Genomic DNA, 16,348 nt, shown 5'->3' with positions numbered 1-16,348 from the left:
CATTGTCAGTAACAACGCAAAATGCGATATAGCCCTGTGTGGAGAAGCTGCCCCGGTAAATTGTACTACTACGGTACAGTACTAGACTACTGCTGTGTTCGTCTTGGTAGCGATTGCGTTGGTTGAATTGGATTTAACGTTCCGTTGTACGGTTTAAGCTGAAATGAATTATTTTCATGAACAGATTGACAACGTTTAGGCTGTGGCAATGAAGTTCAGGTTAGTAGTTAGATAGACTTTTGATTTAAGTAAGGGGAGTGCCGAACATGTTCTGTCGCCGTTTGACTTCCTAAACAGCTGTGTAAGTTAGATGTTTTTGTCGTGTGTCTCGCGTAAGCTACAGCGTTGCAGTGAGCTACACTGGTTTGAAACCACAGGTAATGGTAATTTCACCAACAAATCGTTTACTAATGTCAGAATAAATCCTACAACGAAAATGTATATGTGAGGAATGTTTATTTTAACGATTGAAAACAGATAACGCTACATCATAGACCACTGTAGTATGTGTTGCCCGGGCAACACAGGCTAATGTCATGATGCTAATACTTCAGTGAAATAGTAGATTACTGTTTCCGAAAGTAGATGTACTTCCTTAATAATATCAGCTTATACTGTACATTACACATCACAATTGTGTGTCATATCACAAAGTAAAATGAGTAAATAGTTATCACCCTGGCCTCTTTGCTTGTGGCGTTTCTGCAGCTGCCTTGCAGTAAAGCTATAGTTAGCCTAGCTATCCCCCAAGTTAACCCTTGTGTTATCTTCGGGTCATTCTGACCCATCAGTCATTGTGACCCACCGTCGTATTGCGACAACTTTACCGCATACCAAAACAAAGTGAATCATTTTCTTTTAACCGTTGGGCTGTCTCAGACCCCCCACATTGCGATGGTTAAAAGAAAATTATTTTTATTTGTTTTTGTATTGGGTAAAATTGGGTAAACACAACGATGGTTCGTTATGAACCTTTGGGTCATGTGACCCGAAGGCAGCACGAGGGTTAACAGATGCAAAACGAATGTTCTGCCAAAGGTAGTCACGCGTGTTTTCGTGACGTTAGTAACGTCAGTGACTGTGGCTAGCAAATTAGCCACCGTTAGCTTCACTTTTCGCCACAAAAACTTAACTTCAGCCTAAACCATGCAACGGAACGTAAATTCCAATAGAAGCAACTCAATCGCTACCAAGACGAAACTTTTGACACCTACGTTGTCTATGTAGGCCAAATATTGACTGAGTTTTAGGGGGGCAAAAAGAAATAAAAACTAGAAACGGCTGTTCCTGCGAAACAGCAGTGAGAATGCTGAAAACCTGAATGGGGATAGCTGACCATGCTAAAAAAGCTGAAAATAGTGAAAATTTTGTAGAAAGTTATAAGCTGAAGCTTCAAAGCAACCGAAAGGTATTTTTGAAAGGGGCTGGAGCAGCATTCCAACAATGATTTGAAAGGATTTACCATTACTTTTAAAGGGAGAATAATTTGCACAAAAACCTTAATATTTTAAAAAGTATAAAAGTGAGAAATGAGAAAATACCCGCAAGCTGAAATGAATTTCAAAAATGTGTGAGTCACACAAAAGAGGCAGTGTGGAAGCTGAACTGCATCATCTTAACAAAGCTAAGAGCTAAAATAGCCTACAATGTGGGAGAAGCTGAAAGCTGAACTGTTAAACAGAAGAAGAAGTAGGCTAGCTAGTCGTAACAAGAATATTATCGTTTTAACAGATTAAATTATAGTTGGGATAGTATTAGCAGTAGCAGATGTAGCCTATGCGTTTACTCGGCTTTCTTAGTTGGATTCAATGTGTTGATGGAATGAAACATACAGCAGTAGGGCCGATACAGGAAGACAAGGCGACACTTTGTTGCAGAAGGATGATGGTGCAAGTTTTGTCCGTGGAGCATACAACGATTAATAAAAAAGAATCATGTAGACGTGTTTATTGAGTAATCGCATAACTAATTACACATGTAAACGGAGTAATCGTATTATTGGCATAAACCGACAATTGCTAGTAATCGTGTTTCTCATGGTCAAGTAAACGTACCAATCACCTGTGTGAGAGACTGAGTGGTGCGTGTCTGTCGTTATGGTGATGGTGCAGCTATGATTGCTAACGCGCTGAGGGCAGAGAATAAGAGAAATGTAGCTAGAATCCACACCTCAAACAAGATAACCTAGACGCACAACTGTACGTCCAATCCAAAATATAAGGATATTTTCCGAGACCCAAGACTCTGCCGAAACCAGAGATATTCTTTATATGTCTGTGCAGTCAGAAATACGACTCTACCTGCAGTTTCAAAAACGTGTTCCTTTTGCTTTCCTGGTGCTTGTTTGTTTGGTTGCCACGGTGATGGCGCAGCTGTGATAGCTAACGAGCTAGGCAGAGAGAAAAACCAACATTTACCTAGCATCCACACCTCAAACAAGTTGACCTAGACGCAAAACTATACGTCCAATCAATAAAATGAGGATATTTTCCGAGACCCAAGACTCTGCCGAAACTAGAGATGTCCTTTATATGTCTGTGCGGTCAGAAATATGTCTCTACCGGCAGTTTCGAAATCGTCTTCCTTCCTGCTTTCTCTGACGAATTTTACCCACCTCTCCATTGAAGTTAGTGAGAGAATTTGAAAGGCTGCTCTCGCTTCAAGGCTCATAGCTGGAAATCTGTAAATGTGAGCTCTTTAGTAGTTACATTGGCTGAAAGAGGACAATTTTTCCTACATTTTAAGGTATAACTTGTTTCTGTAAATTAAACTATATGAACGTTAGAGGAATTTGTTTGACAAATTAGTTGAATATCAGAAAAAGAGCAGCCAGCAGAGTGTGCCACTCTGCTTGCTGCTCATTCATAAAAATCAAGAAGGAGCAAACATTTTAATGTATTTCAAACTGTCATAATTCAAAATTGGCTGAATATTTGAAAAAGCTGAATCATTTGGGAATAGCTGAATGTCTTGTGAACATTTTAAAGGTTGAATGGTGTCTCTAGCTGAAAGTATGCTGAAGTAGTTACGTTTGAAAGAGGAGGAAGCTTTTTAATGATTTGAAAGGATTTACCATTACTTTTAATGGGAGAATAATTTGCACAAAAACCTTAATGTCTTAAAAAGTATAAAAGTGAGAAATACCAAAAGTCATAGCCAACATCTCCTGAAGGCGCTGAACGTTTTGATACATAAATTGTAGGAATTGGTGAAAGTATGCAGAACTAGTTAAAGGCCAAAAAACGGCGGAAGAACTAAGAAGTTGAAAAACAATAGTGAGAATGCTGAACAGCATTAACACTCACAATAATAATAATATATATGTGAGAGAACAAAGGCTGTGCTCTCGCCGAAGGCTTGAGCACACCCAATAAAGAAGAGTGCAATGTGACTTGTGCAATGAGCAATAAGTGACCGATGGACTGTTTTAGTGGCAGTTGGGAATTCTGGGCCTTGTAGATGAGGCCAGCTGCAGATTGAAAGAAACTGTTCATCAAATCTGGGTCATGATGGACTGCAGCCTCCTGCCGGGGGGAAGTGACTGTAACTGTGTGTGTCCAGGGTGGGAGGAGTCAGATACAATCTTCTTTGCTCGCCTCAGTCACACAGGGTGATGGGGTTGAGTGAGGCTGGGTTTTCCTAAAGTCCACAAACATCTCCCCCCCCCCCCCCCTCAACCAGCACCACCAGGAACGCAATCAGGACGTGCGATATGCACCTGTATAGCATTTGCGGGCGTCAGGGAGCCGCTATTGAAATGCGGGAGACTCCCGGAACTTCCGGGAGACTTGGGATGTCTGACATCAAGTCAAGGCCTAGGGCTTCATGAACACATGAGAACAAAGTTCAGTTCAAATGGAAAAAAATAAGCAATTCTATTTAAAAGGTAATTTACATGAACACATGTTCAGAATAAAATGAAATTCAAATGAAGACCAAATTGACTGCAATTCTCTTCACAGATCTGGCACAAATTACCCCAGGCCCTTTGGCACAAATCACCCCAATCCCACGTTTTTGGAAAAAATGCATCATCCAGCAGTTTTGAGCTAAAATCATGCTAGCTATATAGACTCATTGTGTAGATTACCATAGCACTAAAACATGTGTGAAATGTTTTCAAACTTGTCTATAACTTGTAGTGAGGTCAACAAGACCACACAGAGCCAACATCTTGCCACACCTGAAGAGTGATTCAATCACATCAGACAAACCTAATCAGCCCTCGTGACACCCTCAGTATGCTGATTACCCACCAAACGCCGATGCAAAGGAACCATAGAATTGGGGAGGGGCCTCCCCAATCTACCTAATCAGCCCTCCTGCTAGCTTGCAAGCTTCAAAGGGCCTGATTTAGACAACACGTCTCCAGCAACCCATTTGCTATCCGTTTCGGCGGCGATTTGAACAAAGAACATACCTTGATCAGAACTTTTGAGGAAAGTTCTTGAGACTTCACCTTTACCACAAGAGTACAAGGTGGAGAATTATGAGAGGGATGTTTGTTACTTTGTTTTAATGTTGTGTTCACTGAAATCTTGATTCTAGTAACAACTCCTTTTTCCTGAAAGATAACCATGTCATTCTTGATATCTACACAAAGCTATCATAATAAAACAATCATTCAACTATATTTTGTAACTGTACCAAGATGTCCAGAACAATATTTGAACAATCAAATGAACCAGCCAGAGATCAGATCACACCTTTGGTAGGTGTGAAGGAAGGAGGGGGGAGTTGAGAACCCAGCTTCCCCCAATCCACATCTGACCCCAGACGGGTCTGAACTCTGAACTGTATAAAGCCCTAAGATGACCATCAATCTCGGACTCCAGCGAAACCGACCATGGCATGAACGCCATCAGGATTGGCATTCCAAGGACGTCGCCAAGCTTCTCCTGAGATTCAACTTCATAGTGAACGCGTCACTATCTGGACGTTTCAACAGAAGAACCAAAACGCAATTCCAAATGCGACTTCACTGAGATCCCGCAGACTCAGTCACATGACCCAGCGCAGCCGCGCTGTGACTTCAGATTCTTCATATGGACCTCAACATCATTGATCAATCCCTGATCAAACGTAACTATGGCTAACGCTCTTTCCTCCTCGACATGGCATTGGCGTGAGCTCTGTTTATGATTTGTAAGGATGTAATTGACTACAATTTCTGTCTTTCTTTAAGTTAGACCATTTCATTCTGTTCATTGAAACCAATCTCTCATATCAAACCCATTATCTAACTTGTTCATAAGATCTGTTTACCTTACTTGAATAAATTCATTGTAAAGATATTTTGACGTGCGTGTTCACTGATGTTACGATTGGCTCTACACTTAGAACAAATTCATTCCTAAAATCAGTGAAAAGTTAGGGGTAGGAACATAAACTGCCTTGGAACATAAACATTTTAGAAACATTGTGATGAGCTTTAAAGGGGTCATAGAATGTTTTTTCGGGGTATTTCACACAGTTCCTTAAGGTTTCCGAATAGGGTATGTAACATTGGTTGGGCTGAAAATGGCCTGGGAGCTGTTCTATGCGCCCTAATGCAACCCTGTGAAATAGCCCTGCAATAAAAGAAGAGGTTTTCTCCCTTTTATGGTATGCTCAGGAACAGGGCCGGTCCTTCCTATAGGCAACATAGGCAGCCGCCTATGTTGCCTGAAGAGGGGGTCGGCAATTTCCCAAGTGCATCCATTAATTAGTTGTCCCACACTACCAGCAGGGGGCGTGTTGTGGTTGGCACCCCGATTTGCACTCCCGGGGGGGCTAAAACTTGCCTAGGGCGCCAAATGTGCTAGGACCGGCACTGCTCATATATAGATGAGCTGCGCGCTGATTGGTTGGTTTACAACGAGCAAAACTGCGGAGCAAAGACGCAACATAGCCAAACATGCATCGTGAATTGTAGATTTACATGACAACACAGGTTATTTATTTGAATGAAACAGTCATGAAAATGACTAAATGTAAATGACTAATTGTAATGTCTATGCTAGATACAGGATACGTTAGCATTGCTAATAACTGTTAGCGACAAAATCATACTTGCAGCTTGCGGTTGTGATGAGCATAGGCTACGGTCGGAACAGCACCTCTTTTCAGCAGCTTAGCAAAACCTGCTTTAAATTGTCAAGCAAATGTGTAATTGAGGGTCGAACTGCACAGGGATCTTCTCATAGACAAACATTAGCCATGCCCGTTGAGTGTTTGCTTCCTTGGGAAGACTATGAAAAGTGTCAGCATTCCCTGTACAGCCTGGGACACTGCATTTACCGTGGTCCGTTTTCAATGTCCTTGAAAAACTTCCAAACTTTCTTCTTTGTAATTCTTTGTGGAAGTACACAGAGCAGCGCACAGCTAAACTAGTGTCTGAGATCTACGCAACCTCCATTTATGTTCCTGGGCCAGAACACCAGTGGGCTGGTACAGACCAGAGCCCAAAAAAGGTGGAGTCACCATTGGCTTTTTTGGAAAATTACCGTTTTACAGCAGCAGTTTCAAATTGCGAGATTTGCATAGGAAAAAGGTGTCAATGGACTTTGAGGTTCACTGTATGTCCATTTTACCCACCGAACTGTTGTTATTCAACTATGACAAGGTAAACTCGGTTTTGCAGTCAATGACCCCTTTAACCCTCGTGCTGCCTTCGGGTCACATGACCCAAAGGTTCATAACGAACCATCGTTGTGTTTACCCAATTTTACCCAATACAAAAACAAATAAAAATAATTTTCTTTTAACCTTCGCAATGTGGGGGGTCTGAGACAGCCCAACGGTTAAAAGAAAATGCTTCACTTTGTTTTTGTATGCGGTAAAGTTGTCGCAATACGACGGTGGGTCACAATGACTGATGGGTCAGAACGACCCGAAGATAACACAAGGGTTAAGAAAGCCAACACATTGTCATCTCGTAGCTTTGGTAAACCATATTGTAAGATGGGTTAAAGAAAGCTTGTAAATAATCCAGTCTCCAACCAGGTTTAAAAATTATGCAGGCACACATAATAAAGCCGTACAGACTTTTTTTAATAGCCGAGCCACATTTCTTGACATTCGATCCAGACTCGATTCTACGCACTCTCCCTTTTGCGCATGTCTCTAACCAACCTGAACTAAACACGTCACTTCCGCATGCATGTAAAATAAAATAACACATTCCATCACACTACTGTCCCGGTGATCAGATCCACGTCGGTCATAAGCGTCATATGCAGGTCTGTCATACTTATGCCGCTGAAATGTGCGGCCTTGTGCCCCCATCAGGTAAAACTGAACCCTGACATTCTGGAGAAGGACGCCTATTAGCATACCTCTGCCACAGAGGTATGCTAGTGTCCGACAAACTCTCCAAGGTCCTCTGCAGTGTACTGACATCCCAGGATGTCGCTAAGGAGTTGCAGCTGCCGAAGCACAGGAGGAGGCAGGTGCAGATTGTGGAGGAACCTTAACAGTGGATCCAGGGAAAAGTCCTGCTGTTGGAGTTGACCACAGTTTCGTGTGTGAAGGCATCAGAATCTTTCTGGCCTGATGCGCCTGCTCAATCTGTAGAGCCATTGTAAGAGCAGCATCCAATGTGTTCACGCCTTGTTGGGTGTGCTTTGCCTTCGGCAAGGGCACAACCTTTGTTCTCTCACATATATATTTATTTATTATTTATTTTCGCCCCCCTAAGGATCAGTCAATATTTGGACTACATACACAACGGCGGTGTCAAAAGGTTCGTCTTGGTAGCGATTGCGTTGGTTGTATTTTTATTTACGTTCCGTTGCATGGTTTAAGTAGAAATTGTGTTTTTGTGGTGAAAAGTGAAGCTAACGGTGGCTAATTTGCTAGCCACAGTCACTGACGTTACTAACGTCACTACGTCACTAACATCACGAAAACACGCGTGACTACCTGTAGCAGAACATTCGTTTCACATCTTAACTTGGGGGATAGCTAGGCTAACTATAGCTTTACTGCAAGGCAGCTGCAGGAACGCCACAAGCAAAGAGGCCAGGGTGATAACTATTTACTCATTTTACTTTGTGATGTGAAACACAATTATGAAATGTAATGTACAATATTAGCTGATATTATTAAGGAAGTAGGCCCACATCTACTTTTGGAAACGGTAGTCTACTATTTCACTGAAGCATTAGCATCATGACATTAGCCTCTGTTGCCCGGGCAACACATACTACAGTGGTCTATGATGCATCTGTTTTCAATCTTTAAAATAAACATTCCTCACAAATACATTTTCGTTGTAGGATTTATTATGACATTACATTACAAGTAAACGATTTGTGGGTGAAATTATCATTACCTGTGGTTTCAAACCAGTGTTGCTCACTGCAACGCTGTAGCCTACGCGAGACACTACAAAAACATCTACACAGCTGTAGGAAGTCAAACGGCGACAGAACATGTTCGGCACTCCCCTTACTTAAATCAAAAGTCTATCTAACTGCTAACCTTAACTTCATTGCCACAGCCTAAACATTGTCAATCTGTTCATGAAAATAATTAATTTCAACCTAAACCGTACAACGGAACGTTAAATCCAATTCAACCAACGCAATCGCTACCAAGACGAACACAGCAGTAGTCTACTGTACTGTAGTAGTACAATTTACCGGGGCAGCTTCTCCACACAGGGATAGCGCACTTTGCGTTGTTACTGTTGTTACTTAATGATCGCTACCAGTGAGCTTTTCATGAAAGCGATTTTCCACTAAATAAATGTCAAGCTTATTTACGTTTTTGGGGGCATATTTTCAGTTAGAAGATGGTACTGTTTGAATCGCGATTCAATCTTCTACTGCCGGTAACGTCGTAGAATAATCTTCAAAGGGGGTTCTTTATTCATGAATGAATGCAATGAGTAGGTTAAATGCATGAAAATATCACAAGAAGGGAAAAACTTAAAAGGACGTTCATAGAGATTAGGTCAATTTTTACACCGGTCTGCCAAATTTATTCGTTTTGATTCAACGATGAGGATGCCTTTTGCAGGGGAAATGAGAAGATCTATTTCATTCTACACTTCACTCGTATTTTCAGTTGTAAATGAGCAGCAAAAAAAATGCTTTTAAATCTATGTAATCTTTATAAATAATAAGTATGCATTTTTATATAAAATATACAGAAATATCAGTTTTAAAAATGTCATTCAAAAACGGACCCCTGTGCAACCGACACAAGCAAGCACACCCTACAATTTCCCCAGAAATTGTACCCTCTCTAGTTCATGTATGCGAAGCTAGAGATAAGGTTTAGTTCCGCAATAAAGCGCCTGAATTTTTCTCCATTCCTTGCATTAGCCTCATATGTGGGAATAGCCACATCCACTAAGCGGCCTTGTTCATGTATGCAAAGCTGGAGAGGTTCTGGTGATCTGAACGTGACACCTCGTGACAGTGAGGTCAGAGTTGTAGATGTGAGACGATGCTCTTTTCCTAGTTGATACGTTAGATCACTCATTACAGTAGGCTAGGCCTATATGTTTTTGTATTGTAATATTTTCATAATTACTTTATCGTCTTTAATGTCATATAATTTAATGTGCTTCCAACAAATATATGATGTAAATGACACCCTCACGAGAAAACCGATATTTCTCAAAACGTATAGTTAGGGCTGCACAATTAATCGAATTTTAATCACGACCACGATTTAGGCTTCCCACGATCAAAATTCGCATGATCGAGCGATATTTAAAATATGTCATTCCGTTCATAGTATCACAGTTTTTTTTTTTTTGCTTCCTAAAATATATAGTGCCCTGTTGAAGTTTTGCTACATTTTCTTTGTTTTCTTTATTTATTCTTAAGCATTCTTTAAGGAGATGCACTTAATTTTGGTGATTAAAAGGACCCATTTTATTTTGATGCACATATTTGTACATTAGCAGAAATGTAGCACAATATGGATGTGAAAGCAGTTACAGTTAGGTCCATAAATATTTGGACTTTGACACAATTTTCATCATTTTGGCTCTGTATACCACCACAATGGATTTGAAATGAAACAATCAAGATGTGCTTTAAGTGCAGACTTTCAGCTTTAATTTCAGGGTATTTACATCCAAATCAGGTGAACGGTGTAGGAATTACAACACATTTTATATGTGCCCCCCCCTTTTTAAGGGACCAAAAATAATTGGACAAACTAACATAATCATAAATCTAATTGTCACTTTTAATACTTGGTTGCAAATCCTTTGCAGTCAATGACAGCCTGAAGTCTGGAACCCATAGACATCACCAGACGCTGGGTTTCGTCCCTGGTGATGCTCTGCCAGGCCTCTACTGCAACTGTCTTCAGTTCCTGCTTGTTCTTGGGGCATTTTCCCTTCAGTTTTGTCTTTAGCAAGTGAAATGCATGCTCAATTGGATTTAGGTCAGGTGATTGACTTGGCCATTGCAGAACATTCCACTTCTTTGCCTTAAAAAACTCTTTGGTTGCTTTCGCAGTATGCTTCGGGTCATTGTCCATCTGCACTGTGAAGCGCCGTCCTATGAGTTCTGAAGCATTTGGCTGAATCTGAGCAGATAATATTGCCAGAAACACTTCAGAATTCATCCTACTGCTTTTGTCAGCAGTCACATCATCGATAAATACAAGGGAACCAGTTCCATTGGCAGCCATACATGCCCACGCCATAACACTACCTCCACCATGCTTCACTGATGAGGTGGTATGCTTTGGATCATGAGCAGTTCCTTCCCTTCTCCATACTCTTCTCTTCCCATCATTCTGGTACAAGTTGATCTTGGTCTCATCTGTCCATAGGATGTTGTTCCAGAACTGTACAGGGTCTTTTAGATGTTTTTTGGCAAACTCTAATCTGATCTTCCTGTTTTTGAGACTCACCAATGGTTTACATCTTGAGGTGAACCCTCTGTATTTACTCTGGTGAAGTCTTTTCTTAATTTTTTGACTTTGACACAGATACGCCTACCTCCTGGAGAGTGTTCTTGATCTGGCCAACTGTTGTGAAGGGGTTTTTCTTCACCAGGGAAAGAATTCTTCTGTCATCCACCACAGTTGTTTTCCGTGGTCTTCCGGGTCTTTTGGTGTTGCTGAGCTCACCAGTGCGTTCTTTCTTTTTAAGAATGTACCAAACAGTTGATTTGGCCACACCTAATGTTTTTGCTATCTCTCTGATAGGTTTGTTTTGATTTTTCAGCCTAACGATGGCTTGCTTCACTGATGGTGACAGCTCTTTGGACTTCATATTGAGAGTTGACAGCAACAGATTCCAAACACAAATACCATACTTGAAATGAACTCTAGACCTTTTATCTGCTCCTTGTCAATGAAATAACGAACTCCCATGAGGGAATAACATACACCTGGCCATGGAACAGCTGAGCAGCCAATTGTCCAATTACTTTTGGTCCCTTAAAAAGGGGGGGGCCACATATAAAATGTATTGTAATTCCTACACCGTTCACCTGATTTGGATGTAAATACCCTGAAATTAAAGCTGAAAGTCTGCACTTAAAGCACATCTTGATTGTTTCATTTCAAATCCATTGTGGTGGTATACAGAGCCAAAATGATGAAAATTGTGTCAATGTCCAAATATTTATGGACCTAACTGTATATGCCTTTTCTGTGTCCGGTCCTAGACAATGGAGCTCCCTGCCATTAGAGATTAGGATGGCACCCTCCATTTTTAGTTTTAAGTCCAGGCTAAAGACCCACCTAATTTCTCTAGCCTTTTCATGATTGCTCTGGGGTTTATGTTTGTTTATATTTTATGGTTTATATTTATATCACTTTCTTTTAAACTGGTTATTTTATTTTGTCTACTTTCTTTTTAATAATTCTTACTTTAGCTTTTTGAATTCTATTTTATTGTGTACGTGTGTATTTTTAAGTGTATGTGTAATGTCAAACGTATTGTGAAGCACTTTGGCCAGCCGTGTGGCTGTTTGTAAATGTGCTATATCAATAAAGTTGAACTTGAACTATAATTAGCCTATGTGACAACAAATAATCGTGATAATTAATCGTGATTTGAATATTGATCAAAATAATCGTGATTATCATTTTGCTCATAATTGTGCAGCCCTGCGTATAGTATCGTGCTGCGCTAAAGAATCCTGTCTATCACACAATAATGAAAAAATCTCAGCGAATGAGCCTTGCACCCTCCGTAACAGGTTAATGTCCTATAAACAGACAAGACATGGCTGTGACAGACTTCCTGTGTCACCTCTGCTTATGAAGCCACAATAAAATCTTGTTTACATAAAATAAGCCTGCTCCCGAGCAGGGGTAAGCTAACGGACATGTTGCTATGACAGCCAGTCCAGGATGAGCGTCAAAGAACCTAACAATCCAAGATCATGACAAATCATCATTAATCAAATCAGTTAGCGACATACGAAAAACGGACCCCAAGGATAAAGTCACTTACAGAAACAACCCAGTAACACTGGAGATCAAGGTTGACAACTCTACACTACTTGGCCACAGGGAAACTGCAGCTATGCAGCGCAGAAGAACTAGGTATACCTCAGCCATCCATCAGCAGAACACATAACAATGCATCAAACAATATTTCCTATGCAGACCCCACAATTCATACAGCTGCCTTTATGCATATTCGCTATTTCTTTACGAGATGCATGTGTAAGAGACTGACAATTAGCTAAACATATACTTGTTTAATTAGTGACACAACCTACAATTGAACATCTTACTGAACATAATACCTTGTTATGCAATATTTCTATGATGAAATAATTTACAGATATCCATCCCCCTATCCAATCACTGTGTACATAGTTAGTAAGCCTCTTGAAATCATCCAGAGCAACAAGTTCAACCCCCCTTCCCCCTTTGTTTTAGCCCAAGATTTCTCCCCATTCCTATCAAAAGTTAGTCTCAGTGGCTTTGCGAAAATGTTGTAGGAGTTAACTCTTTCTGAAAAATGTGTGTCCTCATGTGTTTGTACAGAGAACTACTTTTAGAAAAGGGTTTGCTACATTTCTGACATTGATAAGGTTTCTCTCCTGTGTGTGTCCTCATATGACAAACCAGACTATACTTATGACGAAACCATGTGTTACATTGTTGACACTGATAAGGTTTCTCTCCTGTGTGTGCCCTCATGTGTATAACCAAACGAGATGGACGACTAAATGATTTGTGACATTGTTGACAATTATATGGTTTCTCTCTTGTGTGTGTCCTCATGTGTTCACGTAGAGTATCCCTTCGAGCAAATAGTTTGCTACACTCCTGACATTGAAAAGGTTTCTCTCCTGTGTGTGTCTTCATGTGTTTAACCAGATTACCCTTCTGAGCAAAGCGTTTGTTACATTGTTGACAGTGATAGGATGTATCTTCTGTGTGTGTCTTTATATGAAAAACCAAAGCTCGTTTTCCACTAAAAGTTTTGTTACATTCTTGACACTGATGTTTTGTTTTTCCGGTGTGACGTCTCTGTGGCATATGTTCTCTTGGCAGAACCTCATTGTTTTGTGATCTGTTCAGAAGAAGCAGCACTCCTTCATGTTCTTCCTCCTCCAAACTCTGAGCTGTAGAACAGTCTGGAAATACAACAGAGAGGGGCTGAGAGTCACTGCCTGGTTCTGGTGCTGCATAGTCTTGTCCATCAGGCTCTGCTTTGATTTGCTCCTCAGTTGTGTTGCTGGGTAGAGAGTCTCCTTCTCTGTTCTCCACTTTAACAGTTTGGTCAAGATGTAAACATTCAGAAAAGCCTTCCTGATCCCAGTCGTGTTTCACACTGGTAGAAGTGAACACGGAGTGTGTAGTTTCAGACTGCAGTCCTTGGAGCTGCTCTTCCTCCTGACTGGTCCACAGCTCCTGTTCCTCTTTAATCTGTTGGGGTTCCGGGAGAAAGAGCTGCTGCACATCTGGGGGAAAGAAGAGTATGTTTGTGATCAATGTAGTCATTATGCAACCCAACATGTCTGACAGCTAAAACCAGACCAATTATTGTGATCTTAGCATAATATGCTACACATTGAAGGCTTGAAATTACCCCCACAATTGTATCTGTGTGATTCCCAAAATATTTTTGGGAGCATTTGTGCGAGTGCAAATAATCGTTATGGTGCAACCTGCTTTAAATACTTTACAAAGCGCTCGCTAGTTAGCCTACTGCAGTGCCTGCTGTGAGCTGATACAGTGACCGGTCTACCTATCTATCCAAAGTTACATAAGCTAATATTTACTGTATGTTCTTAACTTGAATGCAGATTTTAGTAAAAAATATATGAAAAGGGTAGGGCTCTACAGTGCGAGTATTTGACTCGCATTTTCCACAAAAAATAGGTATGTGCGAACCTATTATTAATAGTTATTGGAAAATAAACTAGAGAGGGTACAATTTCTGGGGAAATTGTAGGGTGTGCTTGCTTGCGTTGGTTGCAGATGGGTCAGTTTATTATGAAACAAGCCAAACCCCCTTTGAAACAAGCTGTTCTAACAACGTCACCAGCAGTATTTTTCAGATGGAATCGCTATTCAAACAGTACCATCTGCTAACTGAAAATATGCCCCCAAACACGTAAATAAGCTTGATATTTATTTAGGGGGAAATGGCTAATTCAAAAGAAGTTTGCTGGAAGCGATCATTGTCAGTAAAAAAGCCAAAAGCGACCATTTGGTCTCAGTCTAGAGCCCTGCGTGGAGAAGCTGAATTGTGCTACGAGCAAGCTAGCCTAGCTGCTGTTGCCAGCCAAACTTCACTGAATGTGCCGGAAATGATTTTTTCTTCTTTTGACATCAAGTTTAGCCTGTGGCATTGAAGACAGCGACGCACCACACAAGCTTGAGTTTAAATACATTATTACATGTGACATTACTTACTGTACGTGCAAGTCTTGAATTGCTTAAATGTATGATGCTGCTAGTACACCACGGCACGATGCGATAGTACATACTGTGCAACAGTCTATCCAGCCTAGCACATCTATGCACGTCGTATCCATGCGTCATTGCTAAAGTGTGCTGACGTTGTGACGTAGGCTAGCACTGATACCCTTTGTTGACACAAGGCACTTTTTGCCACAAAAACGTAATTTCAGCCTAAACAGTGCAACGGAACGTAAATAAAAATACAAGCAACTCAATCGCTACCAAGACGAAACTTTTGACACCAGCGTTGTCTATGTAGTCCAAATATTGACGGATCCTTAGGGGGGCAAAAATAATAATAATATATATGTGAGAGAACAATGGTTGTGCTCGCCGAAGGCGTGTGCACACCCAATTACAGTAATCAATTCTAGACTATATAAGTGCATGAATAACAATTTCCAAGTCCTTGAAAGAGAGGAAAGATTTTAGTTTTGCAATAGTCCTTAAATGAAAGAAACTACCTTTGACAACAGAATTTATTTGTTTGTCAAATTTTTGTGCTGAGTCAAAGATAACACCCAAATTTCTGGCATGGGAGTGCACATTGGTGGACAAGGAGACAATTTTTTTAGATAAATCGCCAATTGATCTGGGGGTACCAAATAGAATCACCTCCGTCTTACTCTACTACAGCCTACAGTGATCAGGCGATTTCCTCACCGACAGGAGAGTTAGCTTTTGGTTAGCCCTCGAAAATGTCCGTGCACAGATTGCAAGGATTACAATTTGAATTGGCACTAAAGGACTAAAGAAATGAACTAACGCGGACATATAAGAACTTGACTGATTCAGTGGGCGCGGGCTGCTTGGTTTGCTAGTTGAACTGCAGACCCTGATCATCACCTGTCTGCTGTCCTTCGCATATCCACCTCAGTGACTTGTGTTCTTTGGATTGGAACCGTACTTGGGCAATAAAATATGACGTCAAACGAGTTCGCAAGAACACAAGAACGGAGAAAAACATGGATTGATAAACAGCCATTATAAAGAGTAGCCGCCGCATCGACCCTACTGGCGCTGACGAGCCGTGGGGCCGCCATCTTGGAACGGGCAACTGCTTCACTCAGTGTAATCTGCTGGGGCAATAAGCTGTCAGCACATTTAATTAATCATAGCGAACTGAATACCGAACTGATTTTCACGCGGTTTGCTTTGCTGCAAAGGTCATACATGTAGCTATGATACAGGACATGGTTATTCTTTTCACAAAATACAACCAATAGTATGGTAATGTTAAATCTTACTTGTGAAAAGTAATCCCCCGAACCCTGTTTGCGATTGTCCGCCGATTTGAGCAGGAATATGCTGCACAGTGCTGGCATCTTGTTTATTCTGATGCTATGCGACTAGGAATTTGCCCTGTCCAAGATGGCGGCCGCATTTCTCGCGCCCAGCAGCCAATGCGGCGTCTACATTTTTTGACCGTTTGCAGTGCGCCATCCGGGTACTTTCAGTG

General features: G+C 41.0%; 1 protein-coding gene across 1 annotated transcript in view; it reads right to left on the bottom strand.

Annotated features, from left to right (window-relative positions):
• The window catches only part of LOC134039520 (zinc finger protein 300-like), a 64,278-nt gene that overhangs the window by 35,230 nt on the left and 12,700 nt on the right, over positions 1-16,348 (bottom strand). Inside the window, exon 2 of the mRNA XM_062485463.1 lies at positions 13,477-13,883. Coding sequence (XP_062341447.1) covers positions 13,477-13,883 — 407 coding nt within the window. The remainder of the gene's footprint in view (positions 1-13,476; positions 13,884-16,348) is intronic.

This window comes from Osmerus eperlanus, chromosome 1, assembly GCF_963692335.1.
Source record: "Osmerus eperlanus chromosome 1, fOsmEpe2.1, whole genome shotgun sequence".
NCBI classification, from domain to species: Eukaryota; Metazoa; Chordata; class Actinopteri; order Osmeriformes; family Osmeridae; genus Osmerus; species Osmerus eperlanus.
The sequence above is the reverse complement of the archived record's forward strand: the minus strand, read 5'-3'. Positions and strand labels throughout refer to the sequence as shown.